Source organism: Bemisia tabaci, chromosome 3 (assembly GCF_918797505.1).
Source record: "Bemisia tabaci chromosome 3, PGI_BMITA_v3".
In the NCBI taxonomy this organism is placed as follows: domain Eukaryota; kingdom Metazoa; phylum Arthropoda; class Insecta; order Hemiptera; family Aleyrodidae; genus Bemisia; species Bemisia tabaci.
In genome coordinates this window covers 23,908,143-23,921,881 of record NC_092795.1, presented here as the reverse complement: position 1 = coordinate 23,921,881, position 13,739 = coordinate 23,908,143, and the positions used below count along the sequence as shown (strand labels likewise).

Sequence of the window (13,739 nt, the reverse complement as noted above, 5' to 3'; positions counted from 1 at the left end):
ACTTTTTCAGAGTCAAGACATTGAAGTCATCCCCTCCTACTTAATTGGGAGTAAAGAGCAAGTCAAAGAAAAAGAGAAACCTAAATGGACCAGAAAACGAAATGTCCCAGAAGTAACTACCTCATGGCATGACTATATGGTGAAGAAGGTGATCCAAGACTTTCAGCAGAGTGTTCTGCAAATTTCAGAAAACCCCTATGATGAGAAAGGTGTATCATTGCTACCATCATACCACTATGAGTTTCCTAATGGTTACCATCAAGATTTTGGTTGCGAACGATTCAAAATCCCTGAAGTTCTCTTTGATCCTAGCATGGCTCTGATGGGCAATACAATGCTTGGTGCTGGGCATTTAGTGACAACCAGTGTTGGGATGTGTGATGTGGACATTCGACCAGCTTTGTACAGTAGTGTTGTGATCACAGGTGGGAACTCTTTCATTCAAGGTTTTCCTGAACGTTTGAACAGAGATCTCTCTCTACGCATTCCAGCGAGCATGCGTTTAAAATTGATATCTGCAAATGGATCAGCAGAGCGACGGTTTGGAGCTTGGATTGGAGGCTCTATTCTAGCATCTATTGGTACCTTCCAACAAATGTGGATTAGCAGTCAGGAGTATGAAGAAGGAGGAAAAAGTCAGATTGACAGGAAATGTCCATAAATTTGAGAATCTGAGTAAAGTGACAAAAGCCAAATTAACGCTAAATGTAAGTTGATGTCTATTCATATTCATAAAGAAAATAATAACTTATTTTTTCTCATCAGAAGAGTCTGTCTAGATGAACTCTCATTCTTTTAAATTGTTTTTTAATGGTTATGATGAAAATCCCAAACATTTAAATCATCAAAAGATGTGATATACTTACAGGTAGGTATTAAAAGTAAGCAAAGTTTTGAGCAAAATAACAGAACTCTTGCACGCCATAGAGATCAGCAATTAGAGTACTTTTTTTTCATGTCAAATTTTGCTGGAAGCATTGTGGTGCCACCAATTTTTTTGAAACAAACTGCCAAGCTCGAAAAAACCTCTCAAAATTGAAGCCATAAAGCAGAGGATCGCCAACACTATGGTGGTCCACCTCTATATCTATTTCAAATCTCCATGCATAGATTGGGAGTGAATTGTTTAGCAGGGTTTGCAGGGTCCCAGCCTTCGAGGCCTCAAACAAAGTGGCAACACTCTTATCATATTTGCTCCAAGTCTATGTGTGAGAGTTTGACTTTGACTGGATACAGAGGTGGACTATCACCATGAAGTAGACAATCATTACAGTAGACTACTCATTACAGCCTCAACTTTTCTTGAGCTTGGGAGTTTTTTCCAGAGAACCAGCGTCCTTCTTGCAAAATTTTACTTTAGAAAAAGTTCTTAAGTCCCAAATTAATGCACCATGCAAGAGCTCCATTTTGAGCAAAATAAGTAAATAAGTCTTCTGCACACAGCAGTAAGCAAGCTATAGTAAATGAACCATGAATAAAAGGTGCATTGTAAGTTTCAAGCGCTTGTTGGCAACATTCTTTTTCTATCAAACAAAGTTGAAGAAAGACAAAGTTGTCTGCTGCTGAAATTTTAGAAAAAAATTAAACTAAACTTAGGGTGATTTTAGGCAAAAATATCTATAGACCAATGAAAATACCTACTTTGTGCCATTTTCATGGAACTTAATTATTGAAGAGTGGAAAACCACTTTCAATGGTGAAAAAATTGTGTTTTTTTTTTTTTGTTTGTTTTTGTTTTTATGTTTTTTTTTTGCCTATTCTTATATACCTTGCATACTGCTTGCTGAGCAGCAGTTACACATACCTTTTTACTGCTTTCAACCCATTTCATTTTTTGACTTGCATTGCATTTTGCTGTGCCCATCTTATCTTCTTTGAGCTGAGGTAATTTTCCTGTAAAAACTTGAAATGATTCCTTCCATAAGAAAGCATTTAATTTCGTCACTGAAGTTGACTATCATACCTACTGTTTCCCTGTAATATTTTTCAGTTTACTCAAAAACTGCGATTTTTCTGTAAGTGTGTACTTGTAATTTTTTCATATCCAGTCATAACTTGAACACTTGAATTGACGATCAGACTGGTTACCTATAATACTTTTCGGTTTACTTCAACACCGATATTTTTCTGTAAATGCAAACCTTTAATTTTTTTATTTCAACACTGTTTGATGAAGAACGATTTTTAGTAATAAAAATTGGAAAATATTCGTGAAAAAAATTGATTTTGCCTTTTGAATTCCTTGCATGTCCAACACCAGCTGATTTAAAAGCTTTTCAAAGCCAAGTAAGAAAAGTTGTCAAACTGAAGTCAGCCTCCAACCAGTATTGAGTAGGTATCTACAGGAGTAGTTGTAGGACCTCACAAAGGTTACATATGATGAAGAAGAATCTCATGCAGATTGTCATCAAAGGGAATATTTTCTCTTAGTGAGAAAAATTAAACAAAATAATATCATCCAGACAAATTTCAAATTTTATTTTTCTACGATAACATATAAAAGCGCCTCTCCAGAATTTATTTTTTCAGCTATCTTTTTCCCATATATCTTCACTCCTTTTATTTCTTCTTTAAATTTAATTACTTAGATCATTATTTATCAAAACATCTGGGTGACAATATGACAACCATGAAGTCTTCTTCTCCTTTTGGAATGATGTAGGTATGTACTGTCCTCCATAGTGCTGACAAAAAACAAAAAATTCTATGATAGAAAAAAATATTAGAAATTGAAGCGAATAATAAAAAAAAACCAAAAATAATTTTTAAGAAACCAAGACATGAAATTAGGTATGTTATTGCGAACATTAAATTGTATTTTAGCTCAACATAATGTTTGATTATGTATCGTTCGCTGCAGACAAATGTATCATACTAAAAAGTTGAGTGTACTTTTTTAGATTCAAACTCGGAGCTAAACAAAAAAATTTCAGAAAATCGTTTTTTAAACGAATCATCGAAAAATACAAACCCAAAAATTAATGATGATGAAAAAAATGATTCCAAGTTACTTGCTGTGAAAGGTTTTGGCCAAATACCATAACTCATCCCTGGTTAAAATTGGCGATACGAGTTGCGTTTCAAAATACCATAGGAATTCTTATAGCCGGCTAAAGGAGGCTACAGAAAATCATATAGCTGGCTGTAGAATGCGGAGAAAATCTTACGGCCGGACTATAGGTACGAAGCGATAAAAAAGTATGCAGCTGGGCTATAGTTCCTCGCCGGGCTTTAAACTTTATCGCCTGGCTGTTGCTTTTTCGCCATTTATAAAAGGCTAATTGTGTAGAAATTCGTGTGCTTTGGAAATCATTAAGTTTGATACGGAACCACCTTAATATTTACAAAACACACATTATATTTTCCTTTAATACATACTTTTTTTCCCCGCAATTAAAATGAGAATAATCCATACAGGATGTGCAAACATTTCAAAATCATGAGTTGAATAGCGCTGACTCCGCCAGATTAAATATTAAAGCCTAACACAAAGCGGAGCGGCGACAAACCTAACAGGGATACTTCACGCATTGCGCAACGCGTGAAGTATCCCTGTTAGGTTTGTAGGCGCCAATGCGCGTTTCGAGCTGGCTGCCCGCCTGCCGCGCCGCAGCGTGCCACCCACGGCGCTTGAAGCAACTATTTCACACCAGAGGTATTGCACAGTATCATACGAAACTGAAGGCGCTCTAATATATTAGGAATGGCAGACATCCATCAAAAGTATGGAGCTTTCTTCGCAAAATAAATCAAGATACTACGGCCCAAAAAGAGAGCAGTAGTCCAAAAACTCACTAAGTCCTAGCATTCGTAATTTAGTAACGTTTAGCATACACTTTATCGTCAGGCTGTTGCTCAATCGCCATCGGCTATAAAAGGCTACAAGAAATTGTGTAGCCGGCTATAAAAGCTATTGGAAATCTTACAGCTGGCTGTAGGTCTATGGTATTTTGGAACACAGATTCTACTGCCAATTGTTACCAGGGTATGTTACCATGCATACCTATCTAAGTCCTAAATTTTCTACCTACCTATCGATGGCGAAAGTGCAAAAGTGCGTAACTCAATTTTTGACAGTTTTGAGTCAGCTGCATAAACATGTTGATGGAGATGTCTATCTCCCAGCAAAATATTGTAATCGAAAAAAATCGGGAAGTCATCTAAAACCATAAAAATGTTTTCGCGTATCTCGGGCTTAAATGCAGAAATGCGTATCTCGTTCTGGCTCCTTCATTTTAGCCGGCGCGCCTTACGCACAACGCCCGCTCCTCGGCGTTTCCCGCCAACATTTAGGTATTTAATACTTACGAATTCTTAAAATTTACAAGTTTTTTACATTTTTTTGACAACTTTTTGTTGAATTTTTTTCAAGAGCCATTGCTACTAGGGAAATTTCTGCGTGGAATCATTCTGTTTTCACTTAACATTTACGTTTCCAAAAAATTGTGGACTTTTCAGAGTTTCTCTATTTGCAGTTGCGTGCCTTAAAACAACCCTTAAGTAATCGGAGAAGTTTTTTTCTAGTTAATTATCACGGATTTCTTGTTTCTGAAAATCACCCATTAGCAGGAAATGCTGTGTAGTTTGGTCACGGAAAGCATAGATTATTCAGGATAGGTACGTACCTACCTATTTTTTTTTGTACAAAGGGGAAGAAAATTATAATACAGTAATCTCTATCTATAAAGAAAACTCAAGGGACCGGCTAATTTCCTCGCCCATAGAGAGGTTCTCGTTTCAACGAGAGTCGATCAGAAAAAGACGGACGAGCTTAGACTCAATACACTAAGATACCATTCAAGGGTGCAAAATCTCTACAACCCCTCGATCCTAGGATTGCAGGCTCGGGTTGCACACTGGTCGGACATGGTGTAGATCACGGTATAGGTCCGGTCAGGGTGGCATGAAACGTAAGAAAGAAATGAAAGATCGGAAATTTCAGCGAAATATTTCAAGAAACTGTGAAATATTTCATATTTTTCAGGGGCTAGAGTATGCAACCCTTACTCAAACACACAAAAAATAGAAGAAAGTCACAATTTTTACATTCTGTGAAACTTGAAAAGGAACCGGTATTTTTCAATGTTTTTCATAAATTTCTGAAATTTCATGAAACATTTCACGTGAAATTTCATGATTTTATTCTTCATAAAATTTCGCCACCCTGGGTCCGGCACCGAGATATTACGGATTTTCAACGAGCAAAGCGCGCACTGTCGTAAAAACGCAATGCGTAAAGTATTCCCCGTGGACTCTGGTGCGGTGGCGTTTGCGGACGTGGCGTTTGCGGATTCTAAGAATCGGGTGGCGTTTGCGGATTCTCATATTTTGACGGTGGCGATTGCGGACATGCGGAACAGGGCCGGTGGACTTTGCGGACCGGAGAATTTCGGCGGTGGCGATTGCGGACGGAGGAGTAGGCACCTACATATGCTGCCCCCCACCCCTGCGCTGTATATTAAAGACAAAAATTACCGGAGAGGCTCTGGATTCCTTGCCGTGGATGTAGAATGAAAACAATATTAGTATTAAACATTAGTATTATATTAGTATAAAAACATATGAGCTGTGAACATACAGTAAATTTTTAAAAACAGGCACATCAGAAATCAAGAAACTGAAAAATCGTCAGTTTCAGTTCATTTTTAGGATGAAAAACATGTTGTAAATTCTAGTCCAAAGTTACTGAAAGTCAAAAAATTAAGATATGTTTCCATTTTTCGTTGTAATTTTTTGACTTTCAGTAATTTTGGACTAGAATTTACAACATGTTTTTCATCCTAAAAATGAACTGAAACTGACGATTTTTCAGTTTCTTGATTTCTGATGTGCCTGTTTTTAAAAATTTACTGTATGTTCACAGCTCATATGTTTTTATACTAATATAATACTAATGTTTAATACTAATATTGTTTTCATTCTACATCCACGGCAAGGAATCCAGAGCCTCTCCGGTAATTTTTGTCTTTAATATACAGCGCAGGGGTGGGGGGGGGGGGCAGCATATGTAGGTGCCTACCCCTCCGTCCGCAATCGCCACCGCCGAAATTCTCCGGTCCGCAAAGTCCACCGGCCCTGTTCCGCATGTCCGCAATCGCCACCGTCAAAATATGAGAATCCGCAAACGCCACCCGATTCTTAGAATCCGCAAACGCCACGTTCGCAAACGCCACCGCACCGTGGACTCTCAGGGTAGGGTGGAATATCCCCTCCATTTTGGCCTCAACTTGAGAGCTTTTTTTGAGCTTGCGAGTTGATTTGAGAGAAAACCAGTAGCTTGACCATTATTGTGTTTCTCGCGAACTTTTACATAAGAATCAACAGTCAAATCCAAATTCTTCACACGTGCAACATCTCTATTCCAAAGTTATGATTGATGTGGATAAGGAAGAGGCAGAGAATTTATAAGTACTCATTTCAATTGATCATAATTATTATTTATTTACATCAATTACAAATAATAGGTACAAAATTTAAAAGACACACGTTAAACAAGTGACAGGAATCAGTTTAACAAATCATGGTATCGGTAAAACGTAAAATTCATGATAAAAATAAATAAAAGGTCCAAATAATTTTTGGAAAACCGAGTGTCAAACCCTATTAACCCTCAAAGAGGATTCCCTTGGTTGCTCTCTAATGACAAAAATAAACTTGATTTTGAACACAAGAGCTCAGTGTTCGATCTGATCAGCAAACATTATACTCCCTCGTAATTCCTTCTCACAACAAAAGTGAAAGTGCCTTTCTTGCATCGTCTTCCTCCTTAATATCTTCTCAGAAAATAGGTATACCTACATGATTCCTTGCTATCCACCAAAGTATTCGGCTCCATATGTTTACAGAGGGAGGTATTAACAGAGAGGGAAGATCAGGAAAGAGATCTTTAACTGAACCTTAATTCTCTAGAGGTTAGATAGCGGGTGGAAAAGCAACCAATTATAGAGATCATATCATCCGATATCGAGAGGTCAAAAAAAATAGGTATATCATAATCCGGTCGTTTTGAGGAATTCGGTAGAATTTTAAAGAACGGCGAAGTCAAACTCACAATTATTCAAGTTCTGAGGCAATAGGTATGCGTGCGTAGTTGCGCAGCCGACTAAAGGTCTGGGAACAGTCGCGTAAGAGATTAACTGTCTCCTTAAGTTCTTAATTTTTCGTTACAGTTCAGAAAAAATCGAACAGTTCAGTTGGAATTATTCAAACCTTAGCCAGATTATGTGTGATCGGGCTTTTAATTAGACATGATTAGATTTCGTAGTACAGGGAAATAACAGGAAAGACGGAGTAATTTGCCTCCTTCATAGGTTGCTTAGAGAATGAGGAATCGACTGCCTATTGTTGAACTTTACTGATCGTATGATACATCATCATCCTTTTGCTTGCTACGTTACCGCTAGTACTAATTGCGACCCAAGGGAATGCTCAGTGTCATTCAGATAGAAGAGTATAAAAATAAATAACAAACCAAAACTTAACAGAAAAACAACGAAAAATAAGTAGTAACAAAAAATAAGTCAACAAAATAATACGTAAATTGACGTACCAATTTTCTGTTCTCGATGATGTATTTACAAGTATCGTTCGTAGAAAGAGCAAGGAAACCATGCGGAGCAACGGTACTTCGAACAGTTCATCTTTCGAGGTGTACTTTTCATTTTAACAATGGTACAAAACTCTGCGACCTCCGTGGTACAAACTTTTCATACCTACGTATGTATAATGGTTGAGACACGCAACCTTTCCCAAAACCAATCTTTCTCAAACTGAGTATCTGCGTGAAAATCTTGTTAACTGGTGAAAACCAAAAATGTGAAAGAATTGTAAGCGGACACATATTTTTAGTGACGAAAGTGTTACAATGCAATGAAGAAAGTAACTCGTCGTTATGGATGCGAATTTCTCAGGATGAAACCGAGTTCACTGCTGCCATCATTTCCTTTCATTAGGCCCGGTTCTTGTAGGTCCGGTTGCATAACTTGGGAAAGGAAGGAGATTCGCCGCCTGCTTCAATTGTTGCAGTCTCAAGGGGGCTCTATTCTTCGGTTCATGTTTTTAGATTATTATTTTCTGGAATCTGACACGTTTTTGGGCGAAATACTACAGTTTTAATTCATAAAATCTGTCTCATCCTCATACTGAATTTTCAGTAAGGCGAACTCCAAAATGGGAAATACGGTCTTTTCTTAACCAGCGGGAAGTTATGTTCCTACGCATGCACCACGGAGGTCAAAAGAAAATAAAGAAAACATGTTTTTTTTGTCTTTTTTTTCTCCTGAGGTAATGAAACAGCGTATTCAGACTATGCTATGCAACAATTCAGTTAAGTATCACGTAAAGACCTGACTCAATGTTAATACTTTCGCTCCATTCTCCTTTGTAAAATCAATTTTTATCAAGTAAAGCGAGAAGAGGGACTCCTTTCCATTTACTCAAAAAAATCAAATCGAAGAGAATATTGCCTTTCGCGTTTTAGTTAGTCAGTTTTAAAAATTAATCAATTGATGATCCGCAACTATCCGGTTTTTTCTTACTTAGTGCAGTTTTCTTCGTGGAAAAGCAAAGTGCGAATTTCTTGGCGCTTTGAGGCCAATGGCGTGGCGTGCTTTGCACTGTATCGATTTATCTGCCATTGATTCCTATAGAAAAGGATCGATAAACAGGGTGCTCGGAACAAACACCTTAATAATCGATTCTTTACCATAGCTTCAAATAGGAAAATATCTAAAATCGACCATTCACGCCTCGCCACTATTTGAGACGGCCTCTTTTGACAAAGAGAACAAATAGTAATATCATTTGAAGCCTAGGTCAAAACTTATTCTGATTCACGATAGAACTACAGTTTAGAATAAGGTACGTTCTTGCGTCACTGCGTCTCTCCTTAAATCCTTGGTAGATACACCATGCTCCTCCCATACGGTGTACTCAGGTGAATGAAGAAAGGGAGAAGTTTTGTGACGTCATCGTATACTGTCAAACAACGCTGATTCGAAGTAACTTAAGTAAGTGCCGTAAGAACATAGAAACAGTATTTACAAAACATGGTTGGATTTGAGTTTCACTGAAATATTTACAGGCTCATCGCAAGTAGCGATTCTCACGAGTTGGCAACACTCGACTTCGCCCATTTAAAGGCATGTAAAAAAATCGATACATATCGAAGGAGGCTACTTAACCTAGAATCGATTGTTTATTATTGAATTTAATAGCAGGAGAAAAACTGTGCCGTCAACTTGCGAGAATCGACAATGCTCATCGCGATCGCGAGGAGCTTCATCTGGTATACCTCAGCAAACATTTTTGGACGATATGATGTGCTACGAAAGATTCGTTTATTTGTTCATAAGTTAATTCAATTTTTCAAAAGAATGAACAAATTGTATTACTCGACTGAAACAAAAGTTCCACTCTAGCGACGTAATGACAGATATTCACGCGCTAAATTTAAAAAAATCTCATTAGATAAAACTAAATGAGTAACACTAAAGTGGTTAAACGATCAAGCGTTTGGAAATGTACGATGGGGCCGAACTTTGTTGCCGTGAAATATTCGTTTAAAAAATCATTTTCCTAAGTGTGCGAAGAAAGTGAGAAAGACTTCAATCTTCACCGAGAATCTTGTAGAATTACATGTTTTTGCAGTCAAATTATGCTAAATATTGGCAGAGGTCCAAAAACACAGGTGAGGTTACCATTCGAAATTTTATGAATCCTAAGAGTGAGCGACAATTTATGAAAAGAAAAAAGAACAAAAAACTATAGTAAAAATTTTCAACTCCTAATTATTCTGTCAGGTTACAGAGCTGTAAAAGTAGTCATGGCGCCAACTTTCCCTCGACTGAAATGAGCTGATTTGCAAGTGAAGGTACCGCAATGTCCTCTGAAATGTCTGAATCGTATTTTGGATTGAGTGAAGAAATGTCACATTTTGAAGGTCGAATTTCAGAGAGGGACTTATTCCCAGAGTCGATATTTTTGGAGAGATTCTGCCTCACTCCAATCCACGAAATGTAATCGGGCGAAGCCTATATTAAAGTCTCGGTGTCCCATGTGCGACCTCTTAATTCATGATAACCATGCCCAATAAAAGCACTATTACTCAATCGTAAAAATCACCTCTATCATTGGTTGTGGCCAAGATATCTTACGAGTTAATAGAACACCACTACTTTAGTTCTGCCAAGCCGAGGAGAAACGCCGTATCGGCAATCGGACGTTGCCAATTTTCGTTTGATAAAACACACATTTTCAGGGAGACTTTTGAATTATTTCCTCCAATTTTCCACACAATTTTATCCGCATTGTAATCTGAAGAAAATTTCGAAGAGAGACGTTGATAACTTTTTTCAAAAATAAACGTTTTATCGAAAGAGAGGCCAAATATCCAAATTTTCACGCGGCGTTTTTCCCATAGAGTACATAGAGTCGTAATGTAAGTGGGTGAGCTGGCGCTACTTTCAAGCATTTTCCAGGTCCCGAATTCCGAGACTCCTGAGTGACGCCGGGTCACTTTTTCGATACATAATCGATTGTTTGCGATACACGGGTACCCGGCCATCCAATGTAAACATAGAAGATGGGAATCGCCACGTATTCCACACCGTCATTTTGGATCGAACATGTATCGAAAAAGTGACCCGAACTCGGCGCACACCGGGCTCGGAACTCGTCGAGCAGAACATGGCGCCAGCTCTCCCATTTACATTACGACTCTATGTACTCTATGGTTTTTCCTTACCATGGCAGAGGTATCACAACCACTACATTTTCTCAACGAGCCGGATGGATGGTTTAAAGCCGTTTCGTATTTTAGTTTTGATTTGCACCTTAGAGAGAAGACGAAAACGGAGATGAGGCAGCGTGAAACGTAGTTAGGCTGATCTGCGTTAAATTCGACCAGCTCATCTTTACACTTCAAAGTTCAGTGCGAGAGAGAGAGAGAAAGCTGACGCGTTGACTACCCTCCCCTCCCCCGACGGGCAGGACCGAGCCTCAAACTCGCATCTCACTCATGGCGGCGGTAGGCACTTTGAGAATGGGGGTCGGCTGCTGGATGAGGGGGGTCGTCTCGGGCGGGGACTTGCTCCGGGGGGCCTGGGGGGGCTTGGGCACCGGCAGATGCATGGCCACCGAGCCGTTGGGGGGCCCCGGCGCCCCCGGGTTGTGCAGGAACGTCGACGACGCCGAGTGGTGGATCTGACTCGGGCAGGGCAGCGTCGAGGTCAGATCGTTGGGCATCAACTGCTTGGCGAGCTGCGCCTTGGTCGGCAGCGTGTTGAACCCGAACTGCCTCCCCGGTTGGTAGACGTAGCCTTGTTGGTACAGACTCGACTCCACGTCCACCCGGGTGTAGTTGTTCGGCTCCGTCGACCAGTTCTTCGAGTGCTCCGGTGGTCCTATAAACATATAATTACCATGCAGATCATTAAAGAGAATAGGGATCCTAAAAAATCTTTGACCATTCCAAATGAGGGGAAGATATAATTCATCATTGGATCCTTCTTAGTCCAGTCAATCCGGCATTTTATTTTGCGAAAATCTGAGGGAAAAAAAGTAAGACGGATTCCCATGTAATTTTGGTTGCTGAATCCGAATCTGATGTTTGCCAACAAAAGTTTTGCCCGGAAATGGCCGCCATCTTGAAAAAATGGCGGAAAATCACGTTTTTCCCCCAAAAATCTCACTTATTTTGGGGTTTTCGACGAAATGAGTTATCTTTATTTTAAAAGTACGGAAGATGACCTATCAAACTCATTTTGTCGAAAACCCCAAAATAAGTGAGATTTTTGGGGATTTTGGGGGAAGAACGTGATTTTCCGCCATTTTTTCTAGATGGCGGCCATTTCCGGGCAAAACTTTTGTTGGCAAACATCAGATTCGGATTCAGCGACCAAAATTACAAAGGAATCCGTCTTACTTTTTTCTCCTCAGATTTTCGCAAAGTACACCCCTTTTTTGGGCCAGATCGACTGGCCTGTGTGAATTTAGAGCTGCCGAGTAATCTTAAGAGAAATTGGATCGCGTTTAGCAGAAAGGAACCAAGCCACATCAGCTGTTGCAACCAGGCAGTTTATTGTTTTATAAGGGAACGTTTGTGCAAATTCCTTTGAAAATAATAAAGGATTTGATTCGCACTAGGCAAAAAGTTCCCTGAAATTTGCAAAAACCATTTTCTTGTGAACAATTAAATCGCCCGATTAAATTCGGCAATAGCTGATGTGGCTTTGGTGGTTCCTTTCTGCTGAACGCGGTCCAATTAAAAGCCCTTGAATAAGACCGATTAAAACTTAATTCCTTATTACTTGTAGTTTAATTAATCCCAGCAATGGGCGTAATTATGTTATGAGGTGCTACGTGCAAATTAATGAAATAAAAAAGGAACAATTAACCACGAAAATCCATAGCATATCTGGCTCGGAAGATCAGAGTAGATTTTGTGTTCTACCCCAAAATTATCACTTTAAGACCTAATCTCCTATGAGGATCGTAAGAGCTAGATTCTATTTTCCTCATGAAGAGAGCAAAGACCTGCCATTCATTTCCAGAGGTCATCGATTTCTTGGAATAGGAGGCTTGGCAAAACAGGGCGTTGGCCATGAATCCCATAGAGTACATAGAGTCGTAATGTAAATTGGAGAGCTGGCGCCATGTTCTGGTCGACGAGTTCCGAGCCCGGTGTGTGCTGAGCTTCGGTCACTTTTTCGATCCAAAATGGCGAAGTAGAATACGTAGTGATTCCTATATTCTTTGTTTCCATCAGATGACCAGGTCCTCGAGTATTGAAAACAATCGATTATGTATCGAAAAAGTGACCCGGCGTGACACAGGACAGGACAGGAGTCTCAGAATTCTGGACCTGGAAAATGCTTAAAAGTGGCGCCAGCTCTCCCATCTACATATTACGACTCTGTGTACTCTATGTACTCTATGCTGAACCGTGGTCAGAAAGGCAGAGGGAGGAGGAGGAAGAGGAGAAGTAATAGAAGAGGAAGGAGAATGAGAAGAAGGGTAATAAGGAAAGAGGAGGAAAAAGAGCAAAGAAGGAGGAAAGGCGAAGAAGAAAGACTCTCGGGAGGAGGAGCGAAAGAAGAAGGAGAAAAAGAAAAGGGAGAAGGATATGTGGAAGACGGAGAGAGAGAGGAAAATGAAGGAAAACAAGAAGAAGTTAAGAGGTAAAAGAAGTGAAAGAAGATGGAGGAGAAGAAGAAGAAGAAGAAGAAGAAGAAGAAGCAGTATTACCTGCCGGTCCACCGGAGATGCCGATGATAGATGAGTTGTGCTGCTTGTGCGACTCCATCTTGGATCGGTCACGCTGATAGTATATACTAGCGAAGATGAGTAGGTTGAGGACGAGGAGGGTGCAGCCGATGCCGACGGTGATCCAGAAGGCGGTGGAGTTGACGGTGTAGCCGGGGAGCTCCCGCTCGACGGTGGCGTTGGCAGCCGAGTGGACGGAGACGGGGAGACTCATGCAGGTCGTCAGGGCCGTCTCGGGGGTCACCGTCGTCGGCGCCGAGAGGATCTCGGCCACGGTCCCGTTGCTCGGGCCGCCGCCACCCCCGCCGACGGAGCTGGAACCGGAGAGGTGCCGGTTCGGCTCCGGCCCGGAACCGCCGCCGGCCGGGCCGGGCCGGGACAGCGGGTCGGCTCGCACCACCCCGTCGTAGAGCTCGCCGTCGTTGTGGTTCCGGAACAGGTTGTGACGCGCCACCACGTCCTCCATCCCTGCAACA

General features: G+C 40.4%; 1 protein-coding gene and 1 pseudogene across 2 annotated transcripts in view; one reads left to right on the top strand and one right to left on the bottom strand.

Moving 5' to 3' along the window:
- Window positions 1–2,220, top strand: LOC109031149 (actin-like protein 6B pseudogene; annotated as a pseudogene).
- A 4,201-nt stretch (window positions 2,221–6,421) lies between these two features.
- The window catches only part of LOC109031015 (neuroligin-4, X-linked), a 649,145-nt gene continuing 641,827 nt past the window's right edge, over window positions 6,422–13,739 (bottom strand). For both annotated transcript variants that reach the window (XM_072298040.1, XM_072298041.1), the window contains 2 exons: window positions 13,246–13,731; window positions 6,422–11,402 (listed from right to left, as the gene is read on the bottom strand). In XM_072298040.1, the coding sequence (XP_072154141.1) occupies window positions 10,999–11,402; window positions 13,246–13,731 (890 nt within the window). In that variant the 3' untranslated portion in view covers window positions 6,422–10,998. The remainder of the gene's footprint in view (window positions 11,403–13,245; window positions 13,732–13,739) is intronic.